This window comes from Nycticebus coucang, chromosome 9 (genome assembly GCF_027406575.1).
Source record: "Nycticebus coucang isolate mNycCou1 chromosome 9, mNycCou1.pri, whole genome shotgun sequence".
NCBI classification, from domain to species: Eukaryota; Metazoa; Chordata; class Mammalia; order Primates; family Lorisidae; genus Nycticebus; species Nycticebus coucang.
Window position 1 is genome coordinate 19,241,757 of NC_069788.1, and position 17,721 is coordinate 19,259,477.

The 17,721-nt window shown below is 35.3% G+C and overlaps 1 protein-coding gene across 1 annotated transcript in view; it reads left to right on the top strand.

Annotated features, from left to right (window-relative positions):
* EYS (eyes shut homolog) overlaps positions 1–17,721 on the top strand; it is a 1,685,250-nt gene that overhangs the window by 1,022,732 nt on the left and 644,797 nt on the right. Inside the window, 2 exon segments of the mRNA XM_053601630.1 lie at positions 6,106–6,281; positions 11,733–11,824. Coding sequence (XP_053457605.1) covers positions 6,106–6,281; positions 11,733–11,824 — 268 coding nt within the window.

The following is a 17,721-nucleotide window of genomic DNA, read 5'->3' on the forward strand; positions in this document are numbered from 1 at the left end:
CTTAGTAAAATTAAGGGGTTTTTAAGTTAGCTGTTTCCATTGCACAATTTATTTCTTTCCAAAAATGTTAAAATATGTACCTCACCAATATTGGGTATATTCATCTTGTAAAGTTAATCTTTGCAAATATTTTACATTTTTCACAATATGAATTTTAAATCAAATGGATATGTGCCTAAATTCTAAATTCATTCACATAAAATTCCTAAACTATTTCATTTTTAAACTATTTAATGTGTGAAATTTAATTGCACTATGCTTTCAATGAAAGATCACCATCCAAAGTTTGTAAGAAAAGGTATTACTCTATGTCACACAATAACCAAAAAAATTAGAATGTAAAAATTAAAAGGATATTGTTTTCAATCTTAAAAGATCCATCACTAATGAATTCCTTGATTAAACACACACACACATACTCTTTTATGTCTGTAAAGTACAAATGGTTTTGGCAGTATTTTGAAACTTCAATTTCTAGTAAAAAAAAGAAATTCTTTTAGGACTAAATGTTTATTTTTTATTTTATTTATTTTTTTATTAAATCATAGTTGTATACATAGATATGATCATGGGGCATCATACACTAGCTTCATAGACCGTTTGACATATTTTCATCACACTGGTTAACATAGCCTTCCTGGCATTTTCTTAGTTATTGTGCTAAGACATTTACATTCCACATTTACTAAGTTTCACATATACCCTTGTAAGATGCACCGCAGGTGTAATCCCACCAATCTCCCACCCTCTACCCCACACCCCCCTTCCTTTCCCTCTTCCCCCTATTCTTAGGTTGTAACTGGGTTATAGCTTTCATGTGAAAGCCCTAAATTAGTCTCATACTAGGGCTGAGTACATTGGGTACTTTCTCTTCCATTCTTGAGACACTTTACTAAGAAGAATATGTTCCAGCTCCATCCATGTAAACATGAAAGAGGTAAAGTCTCCATCTTTCTTTAAGGCTGCATAATATTCCATGGTGTACATATACCACAATTTATTAATCCAATCGTGGATCAGTGGGCACTTGGGCTTTTTCCATGACTTAGCAATTATGAATAGGGCTGCAATAAACATTCTAGTACAAATATCTTTGTTATGATGTGATTTTTAGTCTTTTGGGTATATGCCCAGTAGAGGAATTGCAGTATTGAATGGCAGCTCTATTTTTAGATCTCTAAGTGTTCTCCATATATCTTTCCAAAAGGCATGTATTAGTTTGCATTCCCACCAGCAGTGCAAAAGTGTTCCCTTTCTCCACATCCACGCCAACATTTCTGGTTTTGAGATTTTTTGATATAGGCTAGTCTCACTGGAGTTAGATGGTATCTCAAAGTAGTTTTGATTTGCATTTCTCTGATGATTAAAGATGATGAGCATTTTTTCATATGTCTGAAGGCTGCACGCCTGTCTTCTTCAGAGAAGTTTCTATTCAAATCCCTTGTCCAGCCTGCGATGGGATCCCTCGTTCTTTTCTTGCTAATGCCTTTGAGTTCTCTGTGGATTCTGGTTATTAAACCTTTGTCAGAGACATAACCTGCAAATATCTTCTCCCATTCTGAGGGCTGTTTGCTTGCTTTACTTACTGTATTCTTGGCTGTGCAGAAGCTTTTTAGTTTGATCAAGTCCCAGTAGTGTATTTTTGAAGCTGCTTCAATTGCCCCAGGGAGTCCTCCTCATAAAATACTTGCCCAGCCTGATTTCTTCAAGGCTTTTCCCTGCACTCTCCTCTAGTATTTTTATAGTTTCATGTCTTAAGTTTAAATCTTTTATCCAGTGAGAGTCTATCTAAGTTAATGGTGAAAGGTGTGGGTCCATTTTCAGTCTTCTACAGGTTGCCAGCCAGTTCACCCAGCACCATTTGTTAAATAGGGAATCTTTTCCCCACTGAATGTTTTTAATTGGCTTGTCAAAGATCAAATAATGGTAATTAGCTGGATTCATCTCTTGGTTCTCTATTCTGTTCCAGACATCTACTTCTCTGTCTTTGTGCCAATACCATGCTGTTTTGATCACTATCAATTTGTAGTAAAGTCTGAGGTCTGGTAGCGTGATTCCTCCTGCTTTGTTTTTATTTCTGAGTAATGTCTTGGCTATTTGAGGTTTTTTCTGATTCCATATAAAATGAAGTATTGTTTTTTCAAGATCTTTAAAGTATGACAGTGGAGCTTTAATAGGGATTGCGTTGAAATTATATATTGCTTTGGGTAGTATGGACACTTTAATGATGATTCTTCCCAGCCATGAGCATGGTATGTTTTTCCATTTGTTGACATTTTCTGCTATTTCTTTTCTTAGAGTTTCATAGTTCTCTTTATAGAGATCTTTCATGTCCTTTGTTAGATAAATTCCCAAATATTTCGTCTTCTTTGGCACTACTGTGAATGGGATAGAGTCCTTAACTGTTTTTTCAACTTGACTATCATTGGTATATATAAAGGCTACCGATTTATGAATGTTGATTTTGTAACCTGAGACGCTGCTGTATTCCTTGATCACTTCTAAGAGTTTTGTAGTAGAGTCCCTAGTGTTTTCCAGATATACAATCATATTATCTGCGAAGAGCAAAAGTTTGATCTCTTCTGACCCTATATGGATACACTTGGTCACCTTTTCCTCCCTAATTGCTCCCTAATACCTAGTTTTAAGGTACAGATTCAAATTGCTGTGGCTAATACTTCCATTACAATGTTAAAAAGCAATGGATACAATGGGCAGCCTTGTCTAGTTCCTGATCTGAGTGGAAATGATTCCAATTTAACTCCACTCAATATGATATTGGCTGTGGGTTTGCTGTAGATGGCCTCTATCAGTTTAAGAAATGTCCCTTCTATACCAATTTTCTTAAGTGTTCTGATCATAAAGGGATGCTGGATATCAAAAGCTTTTTCTGCATCGATTGAGAGAATCATATGGTCTTTGTTTTTTAATTTGTTTATGTGCTGAGTTACATTTATAGATTTACGAATATTGAACCAGCCTTGAGACCCTGGGATAAAACCAACTTCGTCATGATGTATAATTTGTTTGATGTGTTTCTGGATTCTGTTTGTTAGGATCTTGTTGAATATTTTTGCATCTATATTCATTAGTGATATTGGTCTATAATTTTCTTTTCTTGTTGGGTCTTTTCCTGGTTTGGGGATCAGGGTGATTTTTGCTTCATAGAACGTGTTGGGTCGTCTTCCTTCTTTTTCTAACTTTTGGAACAGGTTGAGTAATATAGGTACTAATTCCTCTTTAAAGGTTTGGTAGAATTCTGACGTGAAACCATCTGGTCCCGGGCTTTTCTTTTTAGGGAGGTTTTGTATGGTTGATGCTATTTCCGAACTTGAAATGGGCCTGTTCAGCATTTCCACTTGATTCTGGCTAAGTCTTGGAAGGTGACATGCTTCCAAGTATCGGTCAATTTCCTTCAGATTTTCATACCCAAAATTTCACCAGACTTATCAATGTTCTCCATCAATGTGAACGGCCTAAACTGTCCTCTAACGAGGCATAGGTTGGCTGACTGGATACAAAAATTCAGGCCAGATATTTGTTGCATACAAGACTCACATTTAACTTAAAAGACAAATACAGACTCAGGGTGAAGGGATGGTCATCCATATTTCAGGCAAATGGTACTCAGAAAAAAGCAGGGGTCACAATTGTATTTGCAGATGCAATAGGCTTTAAACCAACAAAAATAAGGAAGGACAAGAATGGTCACTTCATATTTGTTAAGGGTAATACTCAATATGATGAGATTTCAATTATTAATATCTATGCACCCAAACAGAATGCACCTCAATTTATAAGAGAAACTCTAACTGACATGAGCAATTTGATTTCCTCTAGCTCCATAATAGTTGGAGATTTCAACACTCCTTTGGCAGTATTGGATCAATCCTCCAATAAGAAGCTGAGCAAAGAAATTTTAGATTTAAATCTAACCATCCAATATCTGGATTTAGCAGACATCTACAGAACATTTCATCCCAACAAAACTGAATACACATACTTCTCATCAGCCCACGGAACCTACTCCAAAATCAATCACATCTTAGGTCACAAGTCTAACTCAGTTAATTTAAAGGAATAGAAATTATTTCTTGCATCTTTTCAGACCACCATGGAAAAAAACTTGAGCTGAGTAACAACAGGACTCTGTGTACTCATACAAAAACATGGAACTTAAATAACCTTATGCTGAATGATAGCTGGGTCAGAGATGAGATTAAGAAAGAAATCGCCAATTTTTTGGAACAAAACGACTATGAAGACACAAACGATCAGAACCTCTGGGACACCGCAAAGGCAGTTCTAAGAGGGAAATTTATAGCACTGCAAGCCTTCCTCAAGAGAACGGAAAGAGAGGAAGTTAACAACTTAATGGGACATCTCAAGCAACTGGAAAAGGAAGAACATTCCAACCCCAAACCCAGTAGAAGAAAAGAAATAACCAAAATTAGAGCAGAATTAAATGAAATTGAAAACAAAAGAATAATACAACAGATCAATAAATGAAAAAGCTGTTTTTTTGAAAAGGTCAATAAAATAGATAAATCTTTGGCCAATCTAATCAGAAAAAAATAGTAAAATCTCTAATCTCATCAATCAGAAACAACAAAGACGAAATAACAAACTCCTCAGAAATCCAAAAATTCCTTAATGAATATTACAAAAACTTTATTCTCAGAAATATGAAAATCTGAAGTAAATGATTATATTTTAGAAATTTTTACAGGTTTGAGCATTTAGCATAATGAGTTCTTGTAAAGCTTCATTGAAAAAATTTCTAAAATATAATCTTGGTTATTTCTTTTCTTCTACTGGGTTTGGGGTTGGAATGTTGAAATACCAATTGAAATACCAATCTTGGTTATTTCTTTTCTTCTACTGGGTTTGGGGTTGGAATGTTCTTCCTTTTCCAGTTGCTTGAGATGTCCCATTAAGTTGTTAACTTCCTCTCTTTCCGTTCTCTCTTTCTGTTCCGTTCTCCAAGTAAAGTTATATCACATAGGATATGAAATCTATTGAAGTTTTAAGGTACAGATTCAAAAAACAGTGTTTTACTATAATGGACAGCAAACTACACTCAGCTATTTCATAAATAATCTCTCCCTATTAATTATGAAAGTTTTTGAAAGTTTTAAAAGAGAGCTTGTGTATATATGTGGGTCACAAAAAAGAGCAACAGAAGGAAGTGAAAAAGGGAGATATGCCAACCCCTAGTTTCAGGAATGTCATCAACAAACAACAATCAGTTAAGTATTTATCAAGCCAGAAATCACTTTTAATAATAATAAAAGCGCCTGTGGCTCAGTGAGTGGGGCGCCAGCCCCACATACCAAGGGTGGTGGGTTCAAACCCAGCCCTGGCTGAACTGCAACCAAAAAATAACTGGGCGTTGTGGTGGGCACCTGTAGTCCCAGCTACTCGGGAGACTGAGGCAGTAGAATCGCAGAAGCCCAAGAGCTGGAGGTTGCTGTGAGTCCTGTGATGTCATGGCACTCTACCGAAGGCCATAAAAGTGAGACTCTTTCTCTACAAAAAAAATAAAATAAAAGCAATTAATAATTTAATCAAAAAATAAACTGAGCTTCATTAATCTCATATTCATAGATTTTAAAAATTCAATGACAGTATTTTGTTCGTTTCTCAAAATTTTATTTGAAATATTATGACTTATTAAAATAGCATCCAGAAGCTCAGAGACAGAGATGTGCTTAGAAGCTTGATCATACAGAGTATGGATACAATCTATGCTTCTCCATAATCTTTATCATCCCATTACAAACCAACACAATCAAATTAACAATAATAGCTACACAAATTATAATTTACGAATTTTGTTCACCAGTAACATAAAATCTAAATAAAAGCAGTGTCGAAGGTTGATCATCTGGACATACTTGCTTTCCAAGAAAATATTATCATGAAGGCCTTAAATGTAAAGAAATCACGACATCAACCACTGTGATTAGGCCGAAGAAAGTGCCCAAGCTTCAAATGGGCAGAAGAGTCATATCAGAGACATTTCAGAAAATGCTAACATTAATAATGTGAAAACCAAGTATTATGTGTACCAAATTAAATTGTATTTTCCTTCTGATTCCACAGATTTCAATTGTGTCCATTATTATGGAGATTCCTACCTAGAATTTCAGAACGTGTATATAAATCCACACAATAACATCTCCCTAGAATTTCAGACCTTCGGCTCCTCTGGCCTCCTGCTCTATGGCACTCAAGACTCCAATTTCATTCAGCTGTTTATTGAAAATGGTACTTTAAAGGTAAGTCATTCAGTTCACTTAATTTAAAGAACATTTTAGGAAGTTTGTCCAATTTTCTGCTTTAGTGGTTACTGTCAAAATGAAATTTAAATTTAACTCTGTCTTTTACGCTCACCACCAGGATGTTTCTTGCTCTATGTTTGTACTTTTTTCCTGTTCAATGTCTTTATATCAAGCAGTACATTATTTCAATTAACATTCTCATTTTCTGTTTTCAACTTTTCTTCCACTTTTATATTGACCAATTTCTCAATGAAAATAATTGTTGCCTTTTTTTTTTTTTTTTTTTTGGTAAAAATAAATTTTTTTTTTTTTTTATTGTTGGGGATTCATTGAGGGTACAATAAGTCAGTTACACTGATTGCAATTGTTAGGTAAAGTCCCTCTTGCCTTTTTTTTATAACCTTAAAGACAAGTATGGTTTGGAAAACCCTGAGAATGAATATTTTGTCAGAGGGTCCTGAAAAGAAAACATAGCATTTTCACAATAATACTAAAATGTGTAATTTGGCTTTTTTACTTTCACTCTCTTAAGTGTATGGTACAGTTTCTCTGAGGTCACTAATATAACATGTGCTTATTCATTTCTTAATTTTAAAAATCTCTCTTTTAATGTTTAGTATTTATTGAGATAATCCAGTAAACAGGAATTCTTTAGGGTTCTCAGTAATTTTTAACAGGGCAAGTGGATTCTGAGATCACAAAGTTTGAGATTGCTGGTTTAATACTTGGTAAACATTATAACCATCCTCTACTAAAAGTGTACAATTACATGGCTAATAAAAATTTTGAAGTCAATCTTGATTTGAAAGTGCATGCTATTTCCCCACCATCATTCTACCTTAACATATCTCTTCATATTCCTGTTCTATACACTCAGCTTAGGAGAGACATCACAGTCATCATTGCAACAAGGTCTTTAACTCAGGTTGAGGTGAGAACCTCCAGCCTTAGAGCCACGGGCTTTCTGGATCCTTCAATGTGGCCTTCTGACTGAATCCAAATTTTACAGAACAGATCCTTTCCATAAAGGGATTTGTTCTGTGAAGACTGGATTTAGTGAAAGACTGTATATGGGGATCTCTAGGGCCACAAGTACCCTTGAGGTCACAGCTTCCCCACCTCCGCTTCTACCACTCATTGTATTTTGTCTATCATTTCTTTTATGATGTGATTTAAGTAAACACACCATGAATTTCCATAAAAGGGTGACATACATACCTTATAGTTCAAATAAGCTAAGTTCTACTTGTTTGACATACTATAAATGCTCATCGATCTTAAGCAATATACACAATTTAACATAATTTATGACATTGTAAATAAAGGCCAACCAGACATAGCAGAATAGGAAAAGTAAGAATGTTTTTATTCATTCATGTATTTGTTTACTCATTCATTCAACAAATATTTATCACCAGTCACTATGCTACGGGGAAAAATAAATTCACAGTAATAAACCAAGATATACAGGAATTATAAAATTAATGAGTGAAAAGAAAAATGTCTCTGTTTTTATGAAAAAGAGTATATGTTGATATGTCTATAATAATAATTACTATTTTTTATTGAGTTGCAATTATTTCTCAGTCTTCATCTTATGACAATGTATTAAGATCATGAATTTAAGAGCTAGTGATCAGAGTTTAAATCTCAGCTCGGCCATTTAGGAGTTTTGAGACCTTGCAAGTCCTTTGTGTTAAAGTTTTCTAACCTAAAGTTTTTCCGGGTAGCATAGTGACTGGTGATAAATATTTGTTGAATGAATGAGTAAACAAATACATGAATGAATAAAAACATTCTTGCTTCTACTATTCTGGAGAATAGTATAGAAAACTTACTAACCTAGGAGAGTATAAAAATTGTTGTGGTTTAGATTAGTAAATGAATAAAGGTTGGGAAGTAAATGGCATAAATGAGTAAATAAGTAAATGCACATGGAACACAAAAATGAATATATCTGGGGTGCCAGGGTCCCACCCTGGTGGCAGGGTCCTTTAAGAACTGTGGCACCAGTGATGATTGAGGAAATAATAAAGTTAAAAGTGGCAAGAGATAAAGAGTAGGACACAGGGACCACTGGTAGCTTCTGGTGTTTCAGTGAGTGGCTCTTAGTGCTTGTTCCACCCAGTTTTTATTGAAGGTTATTTTCTCTTTTAGCCAAAAGGGTAAGCTGAGGAAGGGAATAAAACATCAGCAGTTTCTCTGAGTAAGCATGTTAGTTCTTGTTTTTTTGTTTTTGTTTTTTTTTTTTTGTGGTTTTTGGCCGGGGCTGGGTTTGAACCCGCCACCTCCGGCATATGGGACCAGCGCCCTACTCCTTGAGCCACAGGCGCCATCCAGCATGTTAGTTCTTATTCCCTCTATAATCATTAACTTTAAAGGTCTTGACAGGCTCAAGAAATCTGGAACCTGAGCCTTGTATGGGGCCAGCCTCCTTTTTGTGGTCCCCCACACAGATTCCTTGAGGGAGGTCAGACCCCCCTAATTTCTCTATGGAGCAGATGCAATGGCATCAGGTCTCCTCTGAAGATTCAGTGGAAAAGAGGAATTTTACCCTTATCTCCATCTGGAGGCATTTCCCTCTGTTGTTAGGGTATGAGCCCTGCTGCCCATATCTCAGGGCTAGAGCTATTCCCTTGATATCTGCCCTGGCCATAGTACAAATCCCCACAGTGGGTATTTGCTTTGACTGTTGACTGGACAGGGGTTGGCCTGGTTAATGTTCCTTCCCAGGCCTTGCATGCAGATTCTGCTATGGCCATTGTTCTTCAGAGTACTTACCCAGCAGGGGTGTTTACAAGCTGTATCCCTTATAGGCCAAGTTTCTAGTAAAAGCAGAAACTGCTCAGACAAGTAATTTTAACTGCTAGTTTAAAAGTAAACTTGCTAAACTGTTTTTATTCTGCTTTGCTCAGCTTATTCCTCTGTTTTTTCCCTTTTCTGGGGGTATTTTCCCTTGCCAAGAATGGGGTTTCTGGTCCCCATTCTCTTGCACTGGGGTATAATACTCATGGATGAGGGTTAGCTGTTTTCGTTCTGCATCTTACAAAGATCCTGCAGGCAAAATGGAGGCTCTCCAAGTTTTTATGTATTACATATGTTCTGCTAAATCTTTAATGATGGTAAATCGGGAATTTTTACTTTGCTATATAACTCCAAAAATCCATGTTCTTTCCACTATATATCATTGTTTCCTTGGATGACTTAGAGGAAATCTCCATATTATTCTATCATCATAATTTTAAGAATTTTCTTGTTCTCCTATGATTTGTGAGACTATCCTTCCATTTCCTCATCTATTTTAAAAGTATAATCATATGTGGAATGCATTTACATTATAATTTTTACAATGCTATATTTATGATTGAACTTTTAGAGTGATCATAATTTAAGACCTATTCAAATTCTAGAAATGTGAATTGTTTGAAAGAAAAATTTAGGTCAGGCACAGTGGCTCACTTCTGTTCCTAGCACTCTGGGATGCTGAGGGAAGAGGATCCCTTGCTCAAGAGTTTGAGATCAGCCTAAGCAAGGGTAAGACCCCATCTCTATTAAAAATAGAAAAATCAGCCAGGTTTTGTGGTGGGTGCCTGTAGTTCCAATGACTCAGGAGGCTGAAGCAGAAGGGTTGCTTGAGCCTAGGCGTTTGAGGTTGCTGTGAGCTAGGCAGAGGCCATAGCACTCTATCCTAGGCAACAGAGTGAGACTCTGTCTCAAAATAATAATAATAATAATTTAGGAAAAGTGGAGTTTTAGGAAATCTTATTTCAAATTTAATTTTTGAAACAAATATTATTTATTAAATCATAACTTTGTACATTGATGCAGTTATGAGGTTCAGTGTACTACTTTGTGAAATAAATGTTATTGACTTATTAATGTACTGAGGACATAAGCAAATGCATCCATTATCTAGAGTCAAATGCCAGTCACCTTGCTTATTAGCTGTATTACAACTCCATGACCCTCCCTGCCTAAAGGCAAATCACTCCACCTCAGTTTCCACCTCTCACTAACAGAGGTGATAATATTTCATAGATTTTTGTTTATTGTTTGTTTTGCTTTATGAGGAGGCAGTTGCTATAGATGGTGCTATTGTTTTATGGATATCATATAAGAGCTATTTATAATAAAAGAAAAAAATAAAGTAATAGAGTTATCTATAAAATAGTTCATCTATGTTTAACTTCAACAGCCCTGAAAATAGCAGAGAATTGGTAAGATGCAGTAATACCTACTAAGTAATTTTCTAATGTATTTTTTAAATTAAAATTTTTCTAATTTTATCATTTTATCTTAAATAACTAGCAATGTAGATTTTAGAGTATTAAACATAGGCATAGCTAAATTATTATCCGCCATTGTAAAATGTATTAAGTGTACTCTTTTGTAAACTTGGTTGTGTCATGTACATAGAGTAAGAATTCTGTAATCTCTGACGTTTACAGAGTGACACACTGCTTAAGAAGAATGCATAACCAAATGTTATAAAACTGACTTTCCTGAAAAGTGCATGTCAGTTCATTTGTTTTTTAAAATCTCAATGATGTTTTACATAGGCTTAAAATTAGCTTGCAGTAGATAATTTTATAAAGGAAAACAATCTTTTGCAGTGGCCAAAGAATCATAAAAAGTTAAGATATATAGCATGATTTTTATCTTTGGACTGCATGTGAGAAGATGTAGGTACATTAAATTGAGTATAACTGGGGGGCATGAGTTATAAAACACGATGCAACTGTCTTTTTAATGCATATGTGGATGATAAATCTCTTGCAGATATCATAAAAACTTTAAAGCCCCTCTCTGGAAAAGAACCACAATATAGTCAATATACATACAGGCGTACACTTGCCTAGAGGATTTATAAGCCACTGTAGCCCACCCATGAAATTTGGAAGATACCTGGTCAATCACAGCTGGTATAGAAATGATTTCCCATCTATAGACCATGACTAAGTTGGCCCATTAGTGCTACAAATGGCCCTAGATGCCCTCTGGCCTCAGAAAGCTTGAAATAGTTAACTTCCACAAGCTTCTAATTTCCCCTCCTGTAGCATTAACAATCCTATAGATTGCATTATATTAACTAGTCTTTGCCTTGCTCAGCTGCTATTATGTAAGGTAACTTGCTAATAATATTTGCTTTCTGCTAAGAGAAGAATTTGACTTTTTTAACCAAGTTCCCCAGAATACTAAAAAAGAATGTGCGTGTGCATAAATGTATGTATGTGTGTGTATACGTATGTAATACTCAAATTTTTATGTGTTTTAATCGTAATGCTTATTAGGTGTATACTTTTAGCTGTCACTTCTCTTTAAGTTTCAAATTTTCTATCTCTAAAGCAACATACAAAGTATTAGTAAATTATAAAGTACAGAGATAATAATCTATATTCATTTCATACTAAAAATGTTTTTTTTTTTTTTTTTTTCTTTTCCCTATAGTACCACTTTTCCTGTACTGGTGAAGCAACATTAAAGAGTATTAACACTACTATTAGAGTGGATGATGGACAAAAGTATACACTGATGATCAGGTAAGATACACTTTTCTTTTCAGCTTAATCGTATGGTTAGCAAAGACTATACCTCTGGATACTGTCCTTGTCATTTTAAAATTGAAGTTATCTTGATTAGTATGCAATGTGCATATGTGCCGGTTGATGTCTGTCAAGCTTTTCTGTATGTCCTAAAAATGTACTGGGGATGTCTGGGGATAGACTATTACAGGGGTTACATTTTTGAAAATTTATATAAGGAGATTTACACAGAAACTCTGAAAACCTCATATTTTTTCCCATTTAGAGGAGCTACAAAAATCAAATAAAGTGGTAATATTTTTGATAAAACAAAGTAAAATATATATGCTATAGAAATTTGTAACACCCATAAAACCATAAAGAAAATGAAAATTACCCATTTTAATAGATTTTAAAATATTCCACATAGAATAATATATGCTATTAATATTTTTAAAAGCTATATTTGAAAGTGACCCTATCCACAAATGCTCATCAATATCAGATAAAAATTATTTTGCCCATGTCATAATAAGTAAAACTCATATTCTCCTTTTTTGTTGTAGATGTAACATTTTTTCATTATGGATTTAACCTCACTCTGCCTTTTTTTCATTTTGTTAAGTGATACTTTAAAACACATACCATAGCCATACTCCAGTATATGGACTAAAATAAATTGTTCGGTTATGGCAATGGATTATTAGTAAAAAGAAGTCTCTACTTAAAGCCAGTAAAAATGAAAGCAAAGAGACCTAAACAGAGAACTGTAAAAGTTAAATAAGAGGTTTTTAAAAGGTTCTATCTTCATTAGGTCAGAAGTACCAAAGTCTAGAATACACACTTTTACAAATAACTGACCAAAATCAAAGCATTATCAAACAAATTGGGGAACGCCTATATCACAGGTATGTCTCTGAATATACAAAATGCACATGAGTATTTTAAGGTCTCTGGGATGCTTACTAATAAAGTCTCACTTTCTTTGCTTAACTCAAGACATGGACATGAGGCATTTTGACATTTTTCTTTAGCATTTTAACCTCCGAAATAACTGGTTTGAGGGCAAGACACAAATCACATCTTTGGGAAATCACATCCCAGCCAAGGTCATAGTTTCCCTGGGCAGGGACTTCTACCGCCAGGAGGGAAGCAAGTGCGTGAGCACTGGGAGGAAGTAGGGACCAAATCAAGGAAGATACACCATGGGCTTCTCAGGAAAGCAGAAAGGCAAGGTAACAAAACATGAGACACAGAGGGTGTGCCAGGAGAAGCTGTTCTAGCCTCAGACTGAAAAAAAGAGTTAAAAAATAAATCAAAAAAGCAGTAATCATAACTGCAGTGTAATGAACACCAATTATGCGTCAAGTACTAATTTTATAACATATATGGATTTGTTTCTAAGAGCAATTCTAATTATACGGACATTTTTCACATGCAAAACAGAGACAGAGATATTATGTAAAGAAAATGACATAACCAGAAAGAGGCCCTATTCCAAGGCTGCTATAACTCTAAAAACTATGAACAAGTTTTAAGTCATGGGTCTTACGGACCATGTTATAGAAACAGAATATAACTTGATTTCTTTTCTCCTTCCCTAAAAGAACCAATGTATATTCAAGATAAGATAAAAATAGGAATTACAAGTGACCTGCCCAATAAAACTACTAGCAACAGCAAGAACAATATGAATTAGCACGTTTTTTTTTTTTTTTTTTTTTTGTAGAGACAGAGTCTCACTGTACCGCCCTCGGGTAGAGTGCTGTGGCGTCATACGGCTCACAGCAACCTCTAACTCTTGGGCTTACGCGATTCTCTTGCCTCAGCCTCCCGAGCTGGGACTACAGGCGCCCGCCACAACGCCCAGCTATTTTTTTGGTTGCAGTTTGGCCGGGGCTGGGTCCGAACCCGCCACCCTCGGCATATGGGGCGGGCGCCCTACTCACTGAGCCACAGGCGCTGCCCCCGAATTAGCACATGTTAAACAAGTACCGTGTGCCAGATGCTTTACAAATACATAACTATATCTAATCATTATAAAACTCATAATGCCTATGTTACAGGTTTGCTGGGCTGCCATAATCAGGTAGAAGAGACAGGATGGCTCAAGCAGCACAAATTAATTTCCTCATAATTCTGCAGGCTAGAAGTCTAGGATTAAAGTGTCAGTAGCTTTGGTTTCTTTTGCGGCCTCTCTCCTTGACTGCTACGTGGCCTGGCCTTCCCTTCATGTTCCCTCTGTTTCTGACTGTGTCCTAATGTTCCCTTTTTATAAAGACAACAGCCACAATGAAGTAAAGCCCACCCTAATGACCTCATTTTAACTTACCACTTCTTTAAGAACCTGTCTCCAAATATAATCACTTTCTGAGGTCTGTGAGAGGGACAAAGCTCTGACATGCAAATTTTGGATGGGACAAAATTCAGCCCATCCCAGCCATTCCTCACATTTGAAAGCTGGGACTCACAGAAGGTTGGAAGTTTTCTCCATCACATTTCTAGTCAGTGGGGTAACCAAATTAGGATCCAGAACTACCTCTTGACCTGATAATTTATATTTATACTATAACATGTCTAGTCTGTATTTTAATGGTGAAAAATGATGCCTAAAACAAGTTGTCTTTAAAAAAATAATTACATGTAAAACTTTTTTAAAAATCCCAAGAATATAATCTTTTTACTGTCCTCATCACAATGTCACTTTTAAGGATACTTAACAAAAAAATATCACTTTCTTTTATGTTCTGTGATATGGCTATAATTTTTTTTTACAATATACATGCACTGTTGCATTTTATTTTTAAGAGATGGTTGATATTCTGTCTATATCTGGTTTAAATCAACTAAATTCAAAAATGCTTCTCTGGTTTTTGATTTTATTTGAAGTCATGAATTTATGGAAATATATTTTTCTATGATTATCATCTATAAAGAATAAGAGTAGAGCTCAATAAATTTTATTTTTCTGTGTCTTTAAAGTATAGTCCTAGAAAAAAGGCAAAAAGTTCAATTTTGAAAGGAGCATGACTATAATTTTTTTGATCATTCACATATTCTTTTCTTAAAATTTTTTTAGTATTGTTTCAGGTTAATTTGAGGGTACAAAGAAATAAGTTACAATGTTTACATTTGTTAGATAGAGTCCCTCTTATAATTGTGTCCCACCCCCAAGAGGTGTGCCATACACCTTAACATTGTGCCCATCAAGCACACCCAGCTCCCTCCCACCTCCCCTTTCCCCATCTCTTATTCCCCAGCCCTCCACCTTGAATTGATTTGAGTTTTTCTCTTATCCAATACTCTTTTTAAGTAAAGGTAAATGATGTACACACCATTCACGCCCAACTCTACACTGCTTCGTTTGGTTTTGTTACATGACATTGCTCTGGTCTATGAATGTAGAAGGGTCTTTCCTCACATGCTCTTTTAGAACAGTGACGATAAGGGACAGTAAGGTTGTCCAGGGCCGGTGATGAAAAACTGTCTCACAGGAGAGAAACGAACACTCTCTGTGAGAAAGTAACCGAGCTCATTATTTTTCAGAACAAGGAAAGACAAGCTGTTCTGCAGAGTAGCATGGCCCCTTTAAAAAAGAATGTGTCATTGCTTAAAATAACAAAAGCAGGAAGAGAAATATGGAGTGGTTAAAATCAGGGGAACTATACAGTTGGCATAATAAAGATACTAAAAGCACACATACTAAAATCTATTGCAGTGAAAATTAGCTATAGCTAGTACACATATTTTAATGAACGGGAGAGTGAAAGTGGGGCAAAGCAGTGATGTTAGGCTGCATAGAAACAGCACAGACTATGTCCTGAGGTCAAATGCAAATGAGCGTGCATTGCATTTACACTCTCCTCACCTCCACAGATACAGTATTTAAGCATCAGGTGCTAAGAGAGCTTAGGGTAGTGATGTGTGTAGTTTTTGTTAAACACAAATGCAACAATGTGATGTTGTATTTTATCCTTCTCTGTTGCTATATGTATAATAATTACCATGTGTATTACAGTATAGTATATCATTAACATAGAATATACTCCCTGTAAAACATAGTAGTATATATTACACTGTAATTTATATATATTTATTATATATAATATATAAAACATAATTAGAATAATAGAGCCTGCATTGAATAACAAGTGCATTATGGGATATTTTTTTCCATTTAAACTCATTATATGACGTCTCTAATGTCCTTGATGAAGGGTATGATTTGAGATACAAAAGTAAAATTAAGCTAGGCTTTTTCAGTATGGAACGTAAAGATTTTTTTAAAGTACCTACTAATTAAAAATATTGCCTTAAGAAAAGATTCCTTTTATTAGCTGCTTTAGCCTAAAGCTTGGCGTCTACATCCTGGATTGTAAGTAAATTGCAAGGACTCCGTCAGCAATTCCAGAACTGCCCCATGGAGAATTTATTGGTTTGGCCCTTTGGGGCCAACTCTGCACAGCTCATAGAATAGTCAGCTCCTAGTCTATGAGCTGTAACAAGCCAAAACAAAACTAGAACTAATGAAGTTAGTTACGCTTGAGAGAATCATTTGCCAGCTATGGTTTATGTACAGCCATTCACATAAATTGGACGCAACAAATTATTACATTGGACATGTAATAAACTACAGGTAGTTTTGAAAAAGAAGCATAGTAATTATATGAACAGTGAATGAAACGTTAGATCGACATGTCCTAATGAAATCCAACATTGACAAATATTTTCTTAAGCAATAGAGGACTGGACGCAAAGCCTTAATCCCATTGTATTTTTTCTGTTAGATGATGATAGGAAAAAGGTGTTTTTTAAGTACATTATTTTGTCTAAAGAGGAAAGGAAGAAAATAATTTGAGATCATGTAGAAAGGAAAGAGTGAGAATCGGGCCTGAGAATGTAATGCGAGTCAGGTTGTGTAGCTCACGGAGAACTGTGAACTACATTATATTCGACAGAGATGTACTGCAGGATTTTTAGGCAAGAGAGCACATACTATTTGCTATAACTCACACAGTATGCTAGTCTACCAGAGACTCTAAATTGCGTTGAGATCCATTGTACACTTTCTTTCTCTCAATTGACCTGTGCACTTTATATGAATGATAAAAAAAAAAGAGATTTTGTTTTAGTTCATATTAGATAATAAGAAAATAACAAAAATGAACCGTGAAGCTTTAAATGAGAGTTAAATACCTTTTGTTTAATTATTTGCATGAGTATGGCTTTAGATATGTTAAATTTTAAAATTATTATTATGGCACAAGAATTTTTTTTTTATTACATACCACAGACAGTCCCAAGTCTAGACATGATTGAGTGTAAAACAGATGAAATGAGACAGAGCTGGCTGGCTGAAAGGCAGTTGGCCCTGAGACTGTCCTCAAGTTAATTTTGCTGTATATCCAGTGGCCAGTTCAAGTCCTTCCTCTTATTGAACAAGCAGTCAAAAAGGAGTATTTCTCCATTATAAGTAATAAAATTACTTCGCATCATGTATGTACTCAAGGACTTTGTGATGGCAGCATGTGGAAGTGAGGGGAAGGTTCCCCTTTCCACTGAAAATTCCCTGAAAGATCAAGGGGCAAGTTAATAAGAGGAACAGGTTTATTTACCATGCAGAAGGGAGAATCATAGTCATTACCCAAAGTCCCAATGGGATCCAGCTTTTAATTTTAATACTCCCTTTTAATTTCTCCCTTTTAGAGGGGAGGAAGACATAAGGAACATAGCTAACTCTGTTTAGGGGCAGCAAATGTTTGCTAAGGAGGATGGGAGAAACAGGTTGACTTATAAATGATTGTCTTTGCATATTAAATTAACCTTGAGCAACAGGTATTATATTTAAAATGATTAGGGACAAGTCAGGCTGCATTCTTGATTTTCTTTCCTGCATTATAGGGAAATAACAGGGA